At 54.5% G+C, this 14,261-nt stretch overlaps 1 protein-coding gene across 1 annotated transcript; it reads right to left on the reverse strand.

The window, feature by feature from the left end:
- Positions 1-265: 265 nt before the first annotated feature.
- On the reverse strand, positions 266-13,857 carry ENO1 (enolase 1). The gene is made up of 12 exons (XM_070404015.1): positions 13,752-13,857; positions 11,606-11,699; positions 9,134-9,229; positions 7,788-7,846; positions 5,918-5,987; positions 5,374-5,507; positions 4,606-4,828; positions 3,309-3,506; positions 2,345-2,546; positions 1,757-1,865; positions 1,494-1,552; positions 266-690 (listed from the first exon to the last, which is right to left on the reverse strand). Exons 2-12 carry the CDS (start codon positions 11,688-11,690, stop codon positions 621-623), a joined length of 1,305 nt encoding a protein of 434 aa, XP_070260116.1. The 5' UTR covers positions 11,691-11,699; positions 13,752-13,857; the 3' UTR covers positions 266-620.
- Positions 13,858-14,261: the final 404 nt, after the last annotated feature.

Below are 14,261 nucleotides of genomic sequence, written 5' to 3' on the forward strand. Positions count from 1 at the left end.
GGTTAAATCCTGAGAGGAAAGCAATGATTAAGAATGTCTGTCCACCAGGGGGCCTCCTCGTCTCAACTGAATATTAAAGCACAACTCAATAGGCTGATCAAGTTATATTAGGGGAAGAAACATAAACACTAAACTTCAAGGGGCAGATGTCAATAAACTCGTCCTTTTTTTCACAACGCACAGCCTCTAACTCTTGCAGGCCTATGGCAATGCCCCGTGAACATTCACCACACAAGGACAGAGAGAGACTCACACACGCACAGAGTGTTCCTAAGGACACTGAAGACTTTATTTTGCACACAAAACCACTGGGGATCTTGCCTGTGGACACCTCGGAGATTACAATGTAGATGCACTTGGCTCCAGACACTTGAGAAGCGAGGTGAGAAGAACAATGATTTGGACCAGTCACATGACTACAGGGCTAGGGTTTCCACCAGGGTTCCGATGTCAGGCTTGGCTTTGTAGCAGTTCTAAGAAGCAGTGAGAACACCACAGGGAGGGGAGAGGCAGAGGCCCCTGCAGGTATCGGCTGGGGGCCTTGGGCTGCCCGTGCAGATGTCAGGAGCAGAGGTCTAATTAGCCGACTGGTGACCGTGGGGCTCGGGCTCGCCCAGAGCTTACTTGGCCAGGGGGTTTCTGAAGTTCCTGCCGGCAAACTTGGCCTTGCTGCCCAGCTCCTCCTCGATTCTTGGGAAGCAGATGGACAGAGGGGGAGGGAAACACAGAAGTCAAATCTCAACTCAGTACGTTTTCTCACCCAGAGAAGTCGAGACAACTTATTCTTGAATCCTCTAAAATTGAGTGTTTCTGAGATGCTGAGTAGAACATTCAGCTCCCTTCCACCCAATCCACTCGGCAGATTGTCATCCATCTGCAGCCCCATCTCCTCCTCTCCACCCCCTCAATGTTTCAATTGTTATTTCTTTAAAAATGAAAGGCAAATCCAGTTTCTCCAACAAGTAAGCAGCATGGGAAGGAAGTAGGGGAACTTAGTGTGAACACGGGACACCGAACAGATGAAAACACGGCGCTGACATTATAGACTTTACTAATTTGGGGCGCTATAATGATAGAGCAGTTTTCTCATCCCGATCTGAGAAAGAGACACACTGAAGTACATGAAATCCTAAGTCATTTGGAATTTGCTTTAAAATCACAAGTAGGGGGTAGAGACAAGCATGGAGGAACAGTGACAGCTGTCGAGTCTGGGTGATGTTTCTTTTATGCTTAAAATTTTCCAGGATTGAGGTAGAAGCCAGTTATAAAATCATTAAGGCTTTTATAATTTTACATGTGCAACGGGGAGTGTTCCCTCTACCACCAGCAGATGGCAGCACTGTACCGACCAGGGCCTGCTTTGGGGCAATGCTACAGGCCACCTTGGGTTCTGCAGCCACCTCTGCTCTAGTCTAGCACTGCTCAGGCCCCCAGAGCCAGGAGCTCCTAGTGGAGGGCAATACCCACATACCCAGGGCAGGCAGCCTCTTTACCTGAGGATCTGGTTGTACTTGGCCAAGCGCTCCGATCGGCAAGGAGCACCAGTCTTGATCTGGAGGAGAAAAGACAGGTCATGCTTGCTTACAGTGGGCCTCGAGTCTTGGGAGACATTTTGGGCAAGGGGAGTGTGTTATGGCGAGAAAACCATTTCTTAAGGAGGATCTCTGACCCTAGGAAGAAGGGGATAAAGGGACCTACACAGACACACACACATGAAAAAGGGGCCTCCAGGACCCCATTTGTGGGAGCTCCTTACCTGCCCAGTGCAGAGCCCCACCACCAGGTCGGCGATGAAGGTGTCTTCAGTCTCCCCGGAGCGATGGGACACCATGACACCCCACCCATTGGACTGGGCCAGCTTGCACCTAGAAGCAGGAAACAACCCAGATGCCGCTGACTCCATTTCCACCAGAGCCCCTGGCCCTCCTGATGGCGTGACTCACCAGCCCTGGCAGGAGACCAGGGAGGGATCTGGACCCAGGAGCAGGTGGCCTGGGGAGATGATGACCCTCGCCCTCTGCACTCACACAACCCTGGACCTCATCAGCCCTCTAGTCACATTTAAACACCTGGGTTCAGCCTTCCTGAGGGGAGCGAGACTTGTCCTCCCCTGACGTTCTCCGGGAGAAACGAAATTACAAGTCTGGGGTCATGAAGTGGATCAGGATTAGGCAACAACTGCCTAAGGCCCTAGTGCCCTTGGTGACATTGCTCACTTCACAAACCACTCCAAGTTCAAGTGTGAAACCCCGTTACAGCTCCAGGCAGGAGGGCCCCCTACACACAGAGGAGCTCCCAAAAGCTCGGACCCCTGCCGCGTGAGGCTGCTCCCGGGGACACTCACGCCTGAATAGACTCGGTCACGGAGCCGATCTGGTTCACTTTGAGCAGGAGGCAGTTGCACGACTTCTCGCTCACGGCCTTGGCAATCCGCTTCGGGTTGGTCACTGTGAGGTCGTCCCCCACCACCTGGATCTCCGTGCTAGCAGTGAACTTGCGCCACGCTTCCCAGTCGTCCTGGTCAAAGGGGTCTTCGATCGACACCACTGAGGAGAGGAGGGCCACGCCTCATCAGTGTGAGCCCCCGCCTGCGGACAGCGGCCCAACCTCACTTCCCTCCCGCCGAGCAGCCCGCCTGGCCTCACACCCCTCACCTGCAGGGCAGGAACGGCTCCGGCTCATGTGTTAGAACACTCTGCTCCCCTCACTCCTGGAAAGGCCGCCCACAACCCGGGACTCGCAGTTACTAGTGAGCGGGCCCTTACCTGCCCGTGGTGGGTTGCATCTGGGCTCTGCCCTGACCAGGTTATCTAGCTCCGTGGTTACACGCAGGGGCTTAACGGCAGCCTTTCTGGTCTGAAATCTCACCCCACCATATGCTGAGTGCCCTTGGGCAACTTACTGACTGCTGTGCCCAGTTCCTCTCTTATAAAACAGTATGGAGAGTCCCTACCTATCCCATGTACTCTAAGTGAGCCCAGGGCCAGAGGAGTGCCCGGCCCAGGCTGCCTACCAAGGCTCTCTCCTCACGGGTATGACGAACTATTTGCTCGGGAGGTTGCTGGGACAGTGACAGAAAGCAGCCCTACTGTGTAAACTGGCACTTAGAACCACCTGAGTCCTCTGCTGCACCAGGCACCTGCAAGGCCCCCTGCGCTGTGTGCACTGGAACCGGAAGAGCCCCAGCGGGGGCGCTGCAGCCCGGCCGCCCACCCACTCTCACACTGGCGCCGGCACTGCAGGCTTTGGCGGCTGCCTTGCTGCACGGCAGTGGCTGGAGAAGGGGGACGGTGCTCGGAAGCACTCACCTGGGTAGTCCTTGATGAAGGACTTGTACAGGTTGGCCAGCTCGTCGTGGGTGATGTACCTGTTGGGGTCATCGGGTGACTTGAAGTCCAGGTCGTACTTCCCAGACTTGAAGAACTCGGAGGCAGCCACGTCCATGCCGATGACCACCTTATCGGTGTAGCCGGCCTTCCCGATGGCATTCTTCAGCAGCTCCAGGGCTGGAAAGAGATGGCGGTGACAAGTTTGGAAACCAGTCAGATAGAGAGAAAGTTTCCTTTAATAGCTGCCAAATGGGAACTGTAACAGAGGGGCTCTGGCCCCAACCACCAGTTTCAAGGATTCTGGTTCCCCTTTTCTGCTTTGGTCAGCACCCCTAGCGCACCACTAAGTGGGAAATCCAATCCTGACTCAGAAAAGAGGCGCTCACTGACAGCCACTCCCGAACTTAGCACCAGGAACGCTGTGCTGGCCAAGGTACAGTTACAGTGACCAGCGAGACCAGCTGTCCGGGGGCACAGGGCTTTAAATAGAGCAAGGCTGGGATCCGAGAGGGAGGCTGGTTAGGGGGGCCCAGGACGGGGCCGTCTCCAGAGCCCAGGCTCAGGCTCTGCCTCACGTGGCAGCACTACCTGTAGGGAAACTGACAAACACGTGGCCTCTGTTCCACAGCAAAACCCCCCAAGCAGTCGGTTAGGTTAAGCCACGGAAGGGCCACTTTACAGGGCAAATGGCCGATACCATCACTGTCCTATGTGACCCGAAGAGCAGGTGGATGCTCTCTCTCACCAGGTGCCCTTGAAGGTAACCAAGGAAGCTTGAGCCCCACTTTCCTTCCAAAACAAAAACACTCAGCCGTGACTTCTTGTCTAAGACTTCCTGTACCTCCACTCAATTCTCACACTGAATTCTGTGCCTACGGATTCACAGCAAAACAGCTTGTGTGAGCATCCCTGTGGTTAAAGGAACGACATATTATTGATCACAGTTCTGAACAGACGGTGTCTCCTTGAATAGAGATTTTAAATTCCTGCCATCGCCAGAGAGAACAAGAGAATAAACTGCCTCTACCCCATTAGCCCAATTTAAGCAAACCACCAGGCTATTCAGAAGTCCAACTAATAGAAAATTCCTGTTTTTCTAAAATGAAGTACTTGTTCCTACATCCCTCCCCAAACCCTGCCGTTTCCCACTTCGATGCTTGCTGAAGGCAGGCGGAAAGAGCTGCTCCCGGGTGGCAGGTGTGGAAGACTGGCGGACGGGGGGGGGGTAAGACGGGGACGTGGGGCAGAACTCGGGACGGGCCCTCCAGAGCCTCACCTTCCTTATTCTCCAGGATGTTGGGAGCAAAGCCACCTTCGTCCCCCACGTTGGTGGCGTCTTTCCCGTACTTCTCCTTGATGACGTTCTTCAGGTTGTGGTAAACCTCGGCCCCAATGCGCATGGCTTCCCTGAAGTTGGCGGCGCCGACAGGGAGGATCATGAACTCCTGCATGGCCAGCTTGTTGCCAGCGTGAGAACCACCGTTGATGACATTCAAAGCCTGGGAGAGGCAGAGAGAAGTACAGGCTCAGTCCAGAGAAGCCTGCCAGATGGCAAGCCACCGACATCCAACTGCGTGGCCACGTGTGGCTGATAGCTCCCTGGTCACCCTGATAACCCCAATGGACACCATCAGAGGCGCTCACCCTTCCAGCACTGGCTATACCTCAGTGAATGCACACAGCTCAGCAAATACAATTTTCACCCTCTATCCTTTATAATAAAGAGCTAATATACTAATTGAACTGAACAGCAGAAAGAATGTCCAGAAGGTCATCCAGACGAAACTGGGGCTGTGAGGGCTGAGCCCCTTGCATGAATTTCGTGCACCGGGCCTCTAGTCAGTAATAAAGGACCCAGGGACAGGGAAGCCGAGTCACCAGCTCCAGCTCACACTAGGCAAGTGGCAGAGGAGTTGCCTGCCGCTGAGACCACCAGAGCCTGCTCCCACCACCATGTTGGGAGCCACAGGTGGACAAGTTCATGACGTGGTGGTCTCGGGTCCCAGGAGGAAGCCGATGCTCAACTCCCCAAGCAACCACTCACCGGAACTGGCAGGATGACCTCGGTGTTGCCAGCCAGGTCGGCAATGTGGCGGTACAGGGGCACCCCCTTCTCAACAGCCCCAGCCTTGCAGACGGCCAGGGATACTCCCAGAATGGCGTTGGCACCGAATTTAGCTGGAACAGAACAGAGTTAAATGGAGGGATCCTTACTCATTAGCCTTTCTCCTGCTGCCTCCCCGCCTGTGAGTGCACCTTGGGTTGATCCTGAATCTCATTTACTCCCCTTGTTCAAGCTAAAATGCAAACTGCATCCCAGGGGGCCTCACCTGCCTTTTCCTGAGAAATCCCCCTTTCAGCATATGGACCTGCGTATAAAGGGCTCCTCCTTGAGAAACCCTCAGACGTGCTGCTGTCACCTGGTTATGCTCCTGACATTTGAAGCTGTGATTGACTAAGGCAAGGCAGGGAAATTCGGAGCGACCACAGATGTTCTTGTAGTTCCCTGTTAGGGACTATGTAATCTCTCCCCAAAGGGTTGCACGATCCCAGGAGATGCCACGACCTTCCCGGCAAGGACCACTTACACTTATTTTCCGTCCCGTCCATCTCGATCATCAGCTTGTCGATCTTCTCCTGCTCCACGACGTTCAGCTTCTACAGGGAGAGGAAGTGAGGTCACCCCATTTGCACGGCCTTTGCACCATCACGGGAGCGATGTAAGTTTGGAACTGTGCGAAGTCCACATCAGTTCTGTTATACATTAGTTTGGCAGGCAAAAGGGGGAGCCGCACAAAACTTCCTTTCATCCCAGAGAAAACAGGAGACACAGACTGCCCTTCGTCTGTTTTAATACCATCAGGCATTTCTCCAAGCACCAGGAATGCCTAACGTCTGGTGTCCTTGTGGCAAAGGTTAGTCTGCTCAGGGAGTCCGAAGTCACATTTTACACGACAGAATCAACTTGAGATGCTAAGTTAGGTGTTATGACTACAAGTAGTGTGACTTCCCAGGCAATAATGAGCAATTCACTGTTCAAACAAGCCAAGCTACTCAAAGGCAGTTCCACCCCAGTGGTGCCTCATGGCCATCTGCAACGACGCAAAATGCAGCAGCTGATGGGAGACAAGATTCTTGCAAAATTATCTAGCAAAACAGCTGATAAATGATCAAGGTGAATACTTTTGGAGAGATTATGAATAAAATTGGTATCTTGAAAACTGGCTCAATGTCAATTTTTAATAAAAATTGATTACTGCCCTAACCGGTTTGGCTCAGTGGATAGAGCGTCGGCCTACGGATTGAAAGGTCCCAGGTTCGATTCCGGCCAAGGGCATGTACCTTGGTTGCAGGCACATCCCCAGTATGGGGTATGCAGGAGGCAGCTGATGTTTCTCACTCATCAATGTTTCTAACTCTCTATCCCTCTCTGTCAAAAAATCAATTATATATATATATATATATATAAATAAAATTATTACTTTAAAAACTTCATAATTGAATCATAACAATATATCATTTTATTTATAGTTCCTTCTAGAAAACTCTAACATAAAACTGTATGTAACTCCATCATGCCATGTTAACAACTTGGTATCTTTTGCTTTTTGACAAGGCATCTGTGGGAAAAGTCAAGTTACTTAAGCAGCTGGCTTCAGGGACCAACCCTCACTACGAGTTAGATTGACGTATGTCCTCCCCAAGGGAAAAAATGCCCAGGAAAGCCCCGCGCACTGCTAGCCATGCCAGGTAAGGGCACAAAGAACAGGGCTGTTCGCCGGCAGGGCAGTAACGAGAAACTGGGACCAGTTACAGAGTGCATGAAGGCCAGGCCAAAATAAGTCACCAGCATACAGGCTGCATTCTGAGGGGCGGGACCACACCCGAGAACAGACGAGGCGGCTGTGGAGGGTTTGGGCCGTGAGAACTTCTCCAGCCAGGGGCTTTCAAATCACCCCCTTGTGCAAGGGCCACGGGAGCTATGGAGGGAGGAATAAACCTGCTGAGGAGGTCGGGACTTTGGTCCCAGCCCTACTTCACCAACAGCAGCTCTACTTCTAATATGTTTACGTATTGAGGTCCCAAGTAAGACTGAACAAGAGCTCAACTGTTAAGTCAGTAGAAATATAATAAATAATTCCACAGCTCACGAAAAATGAGTCAGTCACCATGGACACTACGCCCAACACCCCTGGATGTTAACTCCCCAAAGGGCAAGATAGTTGGAGGGACGTCAGGGCTGTAAGGCAGCCTCCCCCGCTTCCCCCCAATTCCATGCACTGTTAGTTGTGGACACACAGGGAGTTGGTTAAAATGGCAAAATTTTTCTCCTGCTGACAGGGAGTCCAACCGGCTTCTTCAGCGCTCAGAATGAGCTCCTCCATAAACAGGGGCCCGCTGGCCCGGGAGAGCTCTGATAGCATTAATATTCATTCGTTACCAGGAGGCAGGTCCTACCTTGCTAACCAGGGCAGGCGCAATAGTTTTATTGATGTGCTCAACAGCCTTGGAGACACCTAGAAGGAGCAATCAAATCAAATTACTGACATTAACGAAAAAACAGGCTTGAGCAGCATTGTTGAGAGAACCAGAGGCGAACCCAGCTAGTCCGAAGCCCACCAAAGACCTTCAATGGCACCTCCTTCAAATCCCCATCTCTCTCTCCCCTTGAAATCAAAGGACTTTCCAGCCCAGGCTCAGCGCTCACCGAGGAGCCGGGGTTAGAGCCGCACACAGAGCAGACACCTCAGTGTCCGAGGGGCGGTTAGTTGGCAAGACCATGCACTGGAAACACCAGCTGCAGAACTCCAGGGCGTGCCATGCATTACCTGCGTGCACAAGGCAGGCGCCAGGAACTCATTAATATACTTAACGGGTCTGGAGACACCTGACCAGTGGAGATCGACAGAGAAGGAGAAAAGAAAGAACAGAAGAGAAAGGCTGTGAAGGACAGTGAGGGAGAGAGGAAACAGAGGCGGGAGAATACTGCAGGGCCTGAGCTCACCCTCATTACAATCAAGGCACAGCACTGTCCTGGTTCAGACAAGGACAGGCCTGGGCCCCGAGCCACCGTAACCCGTGGGAGGGCCCTTTGCAGACAGACCACGGGGCAGACTGAGAACACTGCCTGCCTACAGTGCCGTGGCCAGGCCTGGGCCCAGCGTTTCAATGCTGCCCCGCCCCCACAGCCTTCTTAGACTTTTTCATATTTGTCCTCTTCCAGGGCAAATGGAGAATGCATGGTTCGGGCCTTCTCTGGTTTTCCGTAACTTGGTTCTATCCACAGAGCAGTGACTAGCCCCCAGAGGCCAGTCCTGCCGAGTGATGCTTGTGGATCAGTCAACAAAGATCAAGCTGCACACTGACCTGCAGGCCACCATTAGCCAGACCTTCCAGATACTTCCCTCCCAGACCCCGCAGGGGGGCGATGGTCAGTGCTCAGAATGAGCCCTCAGAGCCCTCCCGGGAGACGGGCAAGGCTTTTTGTTAGTATTAATAACATGACTTCTTATCCAGAGGTTCCTGGCCTACCCAGGAGTTTCACAGACTGGAGACAAGCCACAATAGAAACAGACTGTAAGGCTTGCCCCAGCCCTGGCCGATGTGGCTCAGTGGTTGGAGAGTCAGCCCAAGCACCAAAGGGTCAGGGGGTCGATGCCCAGTCAGGGTGTATACGGGAGGCAATTGCTGATGTCTGTCCCTTACACTGATGTTCCCCCCCCCCCCCCCCACCTTCCTCTCTCTAAAATAAGAGAAGGCTACGAGCAGCCACGCTCGAGGCAAGTTGTGGCGCCGACGCTTACCCTTCCCCAGATAGCGCGTCTTGTCATTGTCGCGAAGCTCTAGAGCCTCGTAGATACCAGTTGAGGCACCACTGGGCACAGCAGCTCTGAAGAGACCTGGGTGGTGAGGAAGAGGGAATAAACGTTAGTTAACAGTTACAGCCCTCACCCAGGCGCCACCCACCGATGACGATGATGATGAAGTGGGTCATTAGGAAACACTGTTACTTCCTTCCCCCAACTGGGAGACTCAGACTGTCTGTTCTTCCTGCCTTCAGTTTGCATGATTCTGCAACGTAGACCCTACAGCAAAGCTGATGAAGTTCTCGAGTATAAGAAAAAGCTCTAGAGCAGAGCTTCTCAAACTGTAATGTGCACGTCTTCCCTGGGGATCTTGCAAAAATGCAGACCGCCAACCCAGAGCTCTGTGGTCTGGGTCTCCAAGGAGCTCGCCTAGCTGGTGCCCACAGCTGGTCTGAGGCCCCCGCCAGCAGCACTGCCCAATAGAACACGCGAGGCACTTACGGGGACTTACGATTTTCGAGCAGCTGTGTTCAAGTTGAAAATTAAAAACAGCGAGTAAATTTAACACATCTTTTTTAGCCCAATATCTCCAAGACAGTATCATTTCAACTCATAATCAACAGCAACACTGTGAGGTATTCCAGCCAGTCCAGCTGCAGGGCCCTGTTGCTAAGCCACCCTTGGACAACCTTGAGATCCGGCCGCCAGCTTTCAAGCCCTGAAAGTATTGGCTTAAGAGGAATCCCTACAGCTCGGCCGCTCCAGTTTAAGCAGTTATAGTGCCACTTGGGGTTCTCTGCAGAACAGGAAGCCAGAAAGCAGGATAGACTTGGGCAAGAGGAATCCAGATAACAAAGTGCAGAGTTTAACACCAGAACACGGTCAAGCACGGAACCACCGTCTGCAGATACAGAAACCAGCCACCCAGCGAAGCCTGCACTGTGGAGTGAAAAATGCAAAGCTTGGGAGACAGTGTCAAGGTCGGTACTGAGGAGATCGGACCACACAGGGCGGACAGCCTCCTCAATCTTCTTGAAAGTGCGAGGCATTTCCCCACGGGAGGTCTGTGAAGAACTGGTGGGTATGTGGGGATGTGAAGGCAAATAAACAGAAAAATATCAGCTGGGCATTGTAATCAAATGGTCTGTTCGAATGCCTGTCGCTGCCATGACTGTGTGAGCAGGACACACATTCTTCTTGACGCAGGCCTGGCTCTCTATCCATCAAGCACTGGACCAGGTGAAGAAGGGGCGAAAGCAAGATGGCCCTAATGTGATCCAGGGAGTTGGGGCAGGTCTGACCAGAAGCAATGGACCACTCAGGTGGGGGAAGTGGGTTGGCTACACGGGAACTCTATACCTTCCACTCAACTCTGCTGTGACCGTAAAACTGCTCTAGGAAATACATTCTAAGGAAGGAAGAAGTGATGAAAGGCTAACAAATCTACTATTTCCTGTTTTATCTGAAAAGGGTTAAGGCACACAAGAGGGAAAGTTCCATTGATTTAAATTAAAAAAAAATTAATTTTAGTCATAAAATGTTTCAAAGAATATGGCCCCACTCCCAACATTCTTCTAGTGTCTTGGATCTTTTTTGGTTGTTTTTTTCAAGCCCATTAATTTCCCAGTGGAAAGTTCCACCAGCTGACTAAGCAAGCCAACCCCGTAAGAGGAAAGGAAATCCTGGGCATCCTGGGGAGCGCCCATGCACGCGCCCTACGACCCAGCTCAGAGGGAACCCCACTCTGAGAGCGCCCACCACAGTGGGTAACCAGAGGCAGAACACAGGCGGACTTTTGCCCAATGACATCCAGACTCAAGGGCTTTCTCTTCCTGGACAAGGTGGAGAGGAGAGGCGGCCAGGGCGGGAAGGGAAGGGCTGGCGGTTCCTCAGCCTGGCCGGTGAGTCACAGGCGTGACTCAGCTCTGACTGGCAGGTGTTCACCTGCTCAGCACACTGAGCGATTCTACCCAACCTCCTGTTCCAACCTCACCCACAATGCCCACTTAGAAGCTAGCTGAGGCGCTGGAGGAGGTCACAGGCTACAGAGGAACTTTAAGAGTCCCCATCTTATTTTTTCCATGTGAGCAAATTCTCCCTAGGGATCACTAAGGGCCTTTGGAACAGCCCAACACCCAAAGTGAAACCTGTCCCCGATCCCTGGTTAGAGCGATTTCTGGAAACAAGCTGACAGTGCTATATTCCCACGTGCATTTGCTGATCTGGTCACATCAAGCTTAGAAGCAAACCACTGATGGGCCTATTTAGGGTCAAGGGACACAGCAAGACCAGGACTGCTGCCTTACAACCCCCACCCCCAGCCAGTAATCACAACCTACCAGCACGTGGGCAAGACAGGCGTTATTTCAGCAATAGGCTGTTTCCTGCCTCAGACTCTGGCACTTTAAGGAAGTTTTCAAAAGTGGAGTGTGGTGGGAGGAACTAGAGAAACAGGTGGCCCATACATACCTTTTGCGGTGTAGAGATCCACCTCAACAGTGGGGTTCCCGCGGGAGTCGAAGATCTCTCTGGCGTGCACCTTCAGAATAGACATGGTGAATGTCTGTGGGGAAAGAGTGCACACATGAGCCATAACGCAGCCTTGGGATCATTCATTCAAGAGGTCACTTCCGAGGACTCCTAGACTAGACAGAACCTGGGCTGAATACTGGATGCATTCAGAAGGCCCAGAAACTGGATGTGGGGAGAAGCCTGCTGGGAAGCAGTGGGAATTGCTCCTAAGAAAGCAGGGTAGGCCAGCTCTGCAAGGCCTCGGGCCCCAGCAGCTCAGGCCTTGCCTGTAAGCAAAGCCTGAAGAGGTGTGTGCCAGGGAAAACACAAAGCCAGCAGGAAAGATTCATGTGCTGAGGGAGAATGGCTGAAGAGGGGGCAGTTGGAAACTGATCATTGCCATTCGTTAACAACGAGGGTTGGCATTGCCCATGGAGAGGCAGCAAGGGGACAGGAAGGTCAGAGGCAAAACCATTTAGCACTAAATATGGGTGGGGCGGGGGTGGAGGCAGGAGGAAAATCTGATTTGTAGTGGAAAAGAGGATTTAAAGTTTGGGCCAGATTTCATCCAGTTAAACCGGAGGCGGCAGCAGGCTGTCCCACTGGGGGTATTAGATAACCAGGGAGCTCCTTGGCCTCTGCACTGTGACCTTTGTCCTCCAGCTCTGGGCTTCCAAAACTCACAGGACTTGGGTCTTTAGTAAGATAAGGACACGTCAATAATGACACCAATTAGCAGTTCTTTCAAAGGGCATTTTACCCCATTTAAAAAGTAATTATGAGCTGTTATGATTTCAAGTAGAGGGAAGATACCATCTTTGAGCACCAGGGCACTCAAGGGAAGGGCCTTCCTTTAAAGGCCCTTAACAACATCACCGCAGCTCCAAGAGCAACAGCACATCCTAGAGGAAGCCTTTCTCCTCGCTGCCTCTCTGAGGAAGACACCCGGGGGCTGGTGTGGGAGAGGAACTGAGTGTGCAGAAGCCATCACCCAGCCGGCTCCCTCCAATACACGCTCCGGGATGTTCTGAAGCAGCAAAGGGCATCTTTTCTTCTTTAAAGTCTCAAAATTAGGCCCTGAAGTCACTTCCGTGTAACAACGGAGCTTTACTCATGAGCGGATGGAAGGGTTCTTATCTAACGTGCAGAAAAGCCATTGGTTTGTGCGCAGGTTTTAGCCTGGATGCACTTTTAAGCACGTCTTCCCTTCGCCTCAGCATCCCGTGCTGAGAGCTCATTTTCCGCTTCATTTTAGGGACATGAGACGAAGTAATCAACTTGTTCCATGACGTGGGAATAAAATTCACTGCGTGCTTGAACGATGTGGGAAAGTCACTTGGGCTCAGGGCGCACAGGCAGGAAGGAAGATGGGTCTCATCGGGGTCCTCACGGCTTTTCACCTGCTGGGCCCGAGCCCCGGGGCAGCGTGGGCGGAGCGCGTGGTCGCGGCCCATAAGCCCGGGGGCGACTCAACCCGCGGCCCGCGCCCGCCGGAGCCAAGACCACGGAGCGGAGAGAGCAGCGCGCCGGCGGCTTCCTTACGGCCACACCCTCCGTCGGTGCGACCGGGGCCGGCAGCGGGGGCCGCGGGGGCCGCCAGGGCCGGGCCGGGCGAGGTCGCCGGGAGGGCTCCCAACTCCACGGCTCGGCCGCCGCCGCCCCGAGATTAACCCCCTCGGAGGGCACATCATCGCCGCTCATTCCGGGGCAGCGACGGGCGGACACCCAGCCGCCGCCTGCGGGCCCAGGGCGGCCGGTGGGGGAGGGGCAGGCGGCTCCCGCGCATCGCCCTCCCGGCCCCTCGCTCCATTTTAGGGCGGGCCCGGCTGGGACGAGCACCCAGGGCTAGGCCTGCATCTCCCCCGAACCTGCCCCTCCCAGCGCCCGGTCCCGAGCGGCCTGCACGCTGGACTCCTGACCTCCCAGTGCAGGTCTGTGGCCTCGTCCCTCCGGAACCACAGGAGGTCCCTCCGGGGAGAGGCGGCGCCGCGCCCCCGCCTCGACCTCGCCGATCCCCCGGCACCGTGTCCGAAGGGCCGGAGCCCCCCGAGGACCCCGCGCCGCCCGCCTGGGCGCCTGCTGGGGGCCCCTCGCGAGCCCTTACCTGGCCGCCGGACGTCGCCCGAGGAAGAAAGGAGCAGCGGACACACGGGGCGAGCGCTTAGTCACAATGTGCGGCGCGGAGGGGACTGAGCCTGTGCCTGCGCCGGCGGCCGGGACTTCCCGCCCGGCCCGGGAGGCCCCGCCCACGCCACGCCCCTTCCGTGCCGCCTCGCCATTGGCCCGGCGCGCTGTCACTCGGACCCTCCCCTCCGGGAAACGGGGGCGACTGAGGCCCCCGCGGCTGCGGGGAAGAGGGGGGCGACGACCCGCGGGGGTGGGGCGCTGCAGGGCTGGGGGGCCCTGGCTCCCCGGCGGCTGGGTGGGGGTGCGGGCGAGGCCCCGCCCCACTTTAGTCCCTCCCCCCGTTGGGACCCCCGGATCCGTGGCGCGGTACCCCAGGGGAGGGGCGTGGTGCGCGGCCGGCATGAGGCTCCCGGGATCCGTCACGTACTCCGAGTCCCGCACGCACGCAGCGTCGCTCCGGCGCCGCACGTCGGGTCCCCGACCTTGG

The sequence above is a fragment of the Myotis yumanensis genome, unplaced genomic scaffold, assembly GCF_028538775.1.
Source record: "Myotis yumanensis isolate MYYU_CA2020_CCGP unplaced genomic scaffold, mMyoYum1.0.hap1 SCAF_2, whole genome shotgun sequence".
Lineage (NCBI taxonomy): Eukaryota > Metazoa > Chordata > Mammalia > Chiroptera > Vespertilionidae > Myotis > Myotis yumanensis.

Bases quoted from the DNA above. Each gene is read 5' to 3' on its own strand.
- ENO1 (XM_070404015.1), bottom strand. From the start codon at position 11,690: ATGTCTATTCTGAAGGTGCACGCCAGAGAGATCTTCGACTCCCGCGGG. The intron at 5,988-7,787 runs GTAGGACCTGCC...CTCTCCCTGTAG, and splicing joins CGCCTGCCCTGGTTAGCAAG to AAGCTGAACGTCGTGGAGCA. The intron at 4,829-5,373 runs GTGAGTGGTTGC...TGCCTCTCCCAG, and splicing joins AGGTCATCCTGCCAGTTCCG to GCTTTGAATGTCATCAACGG.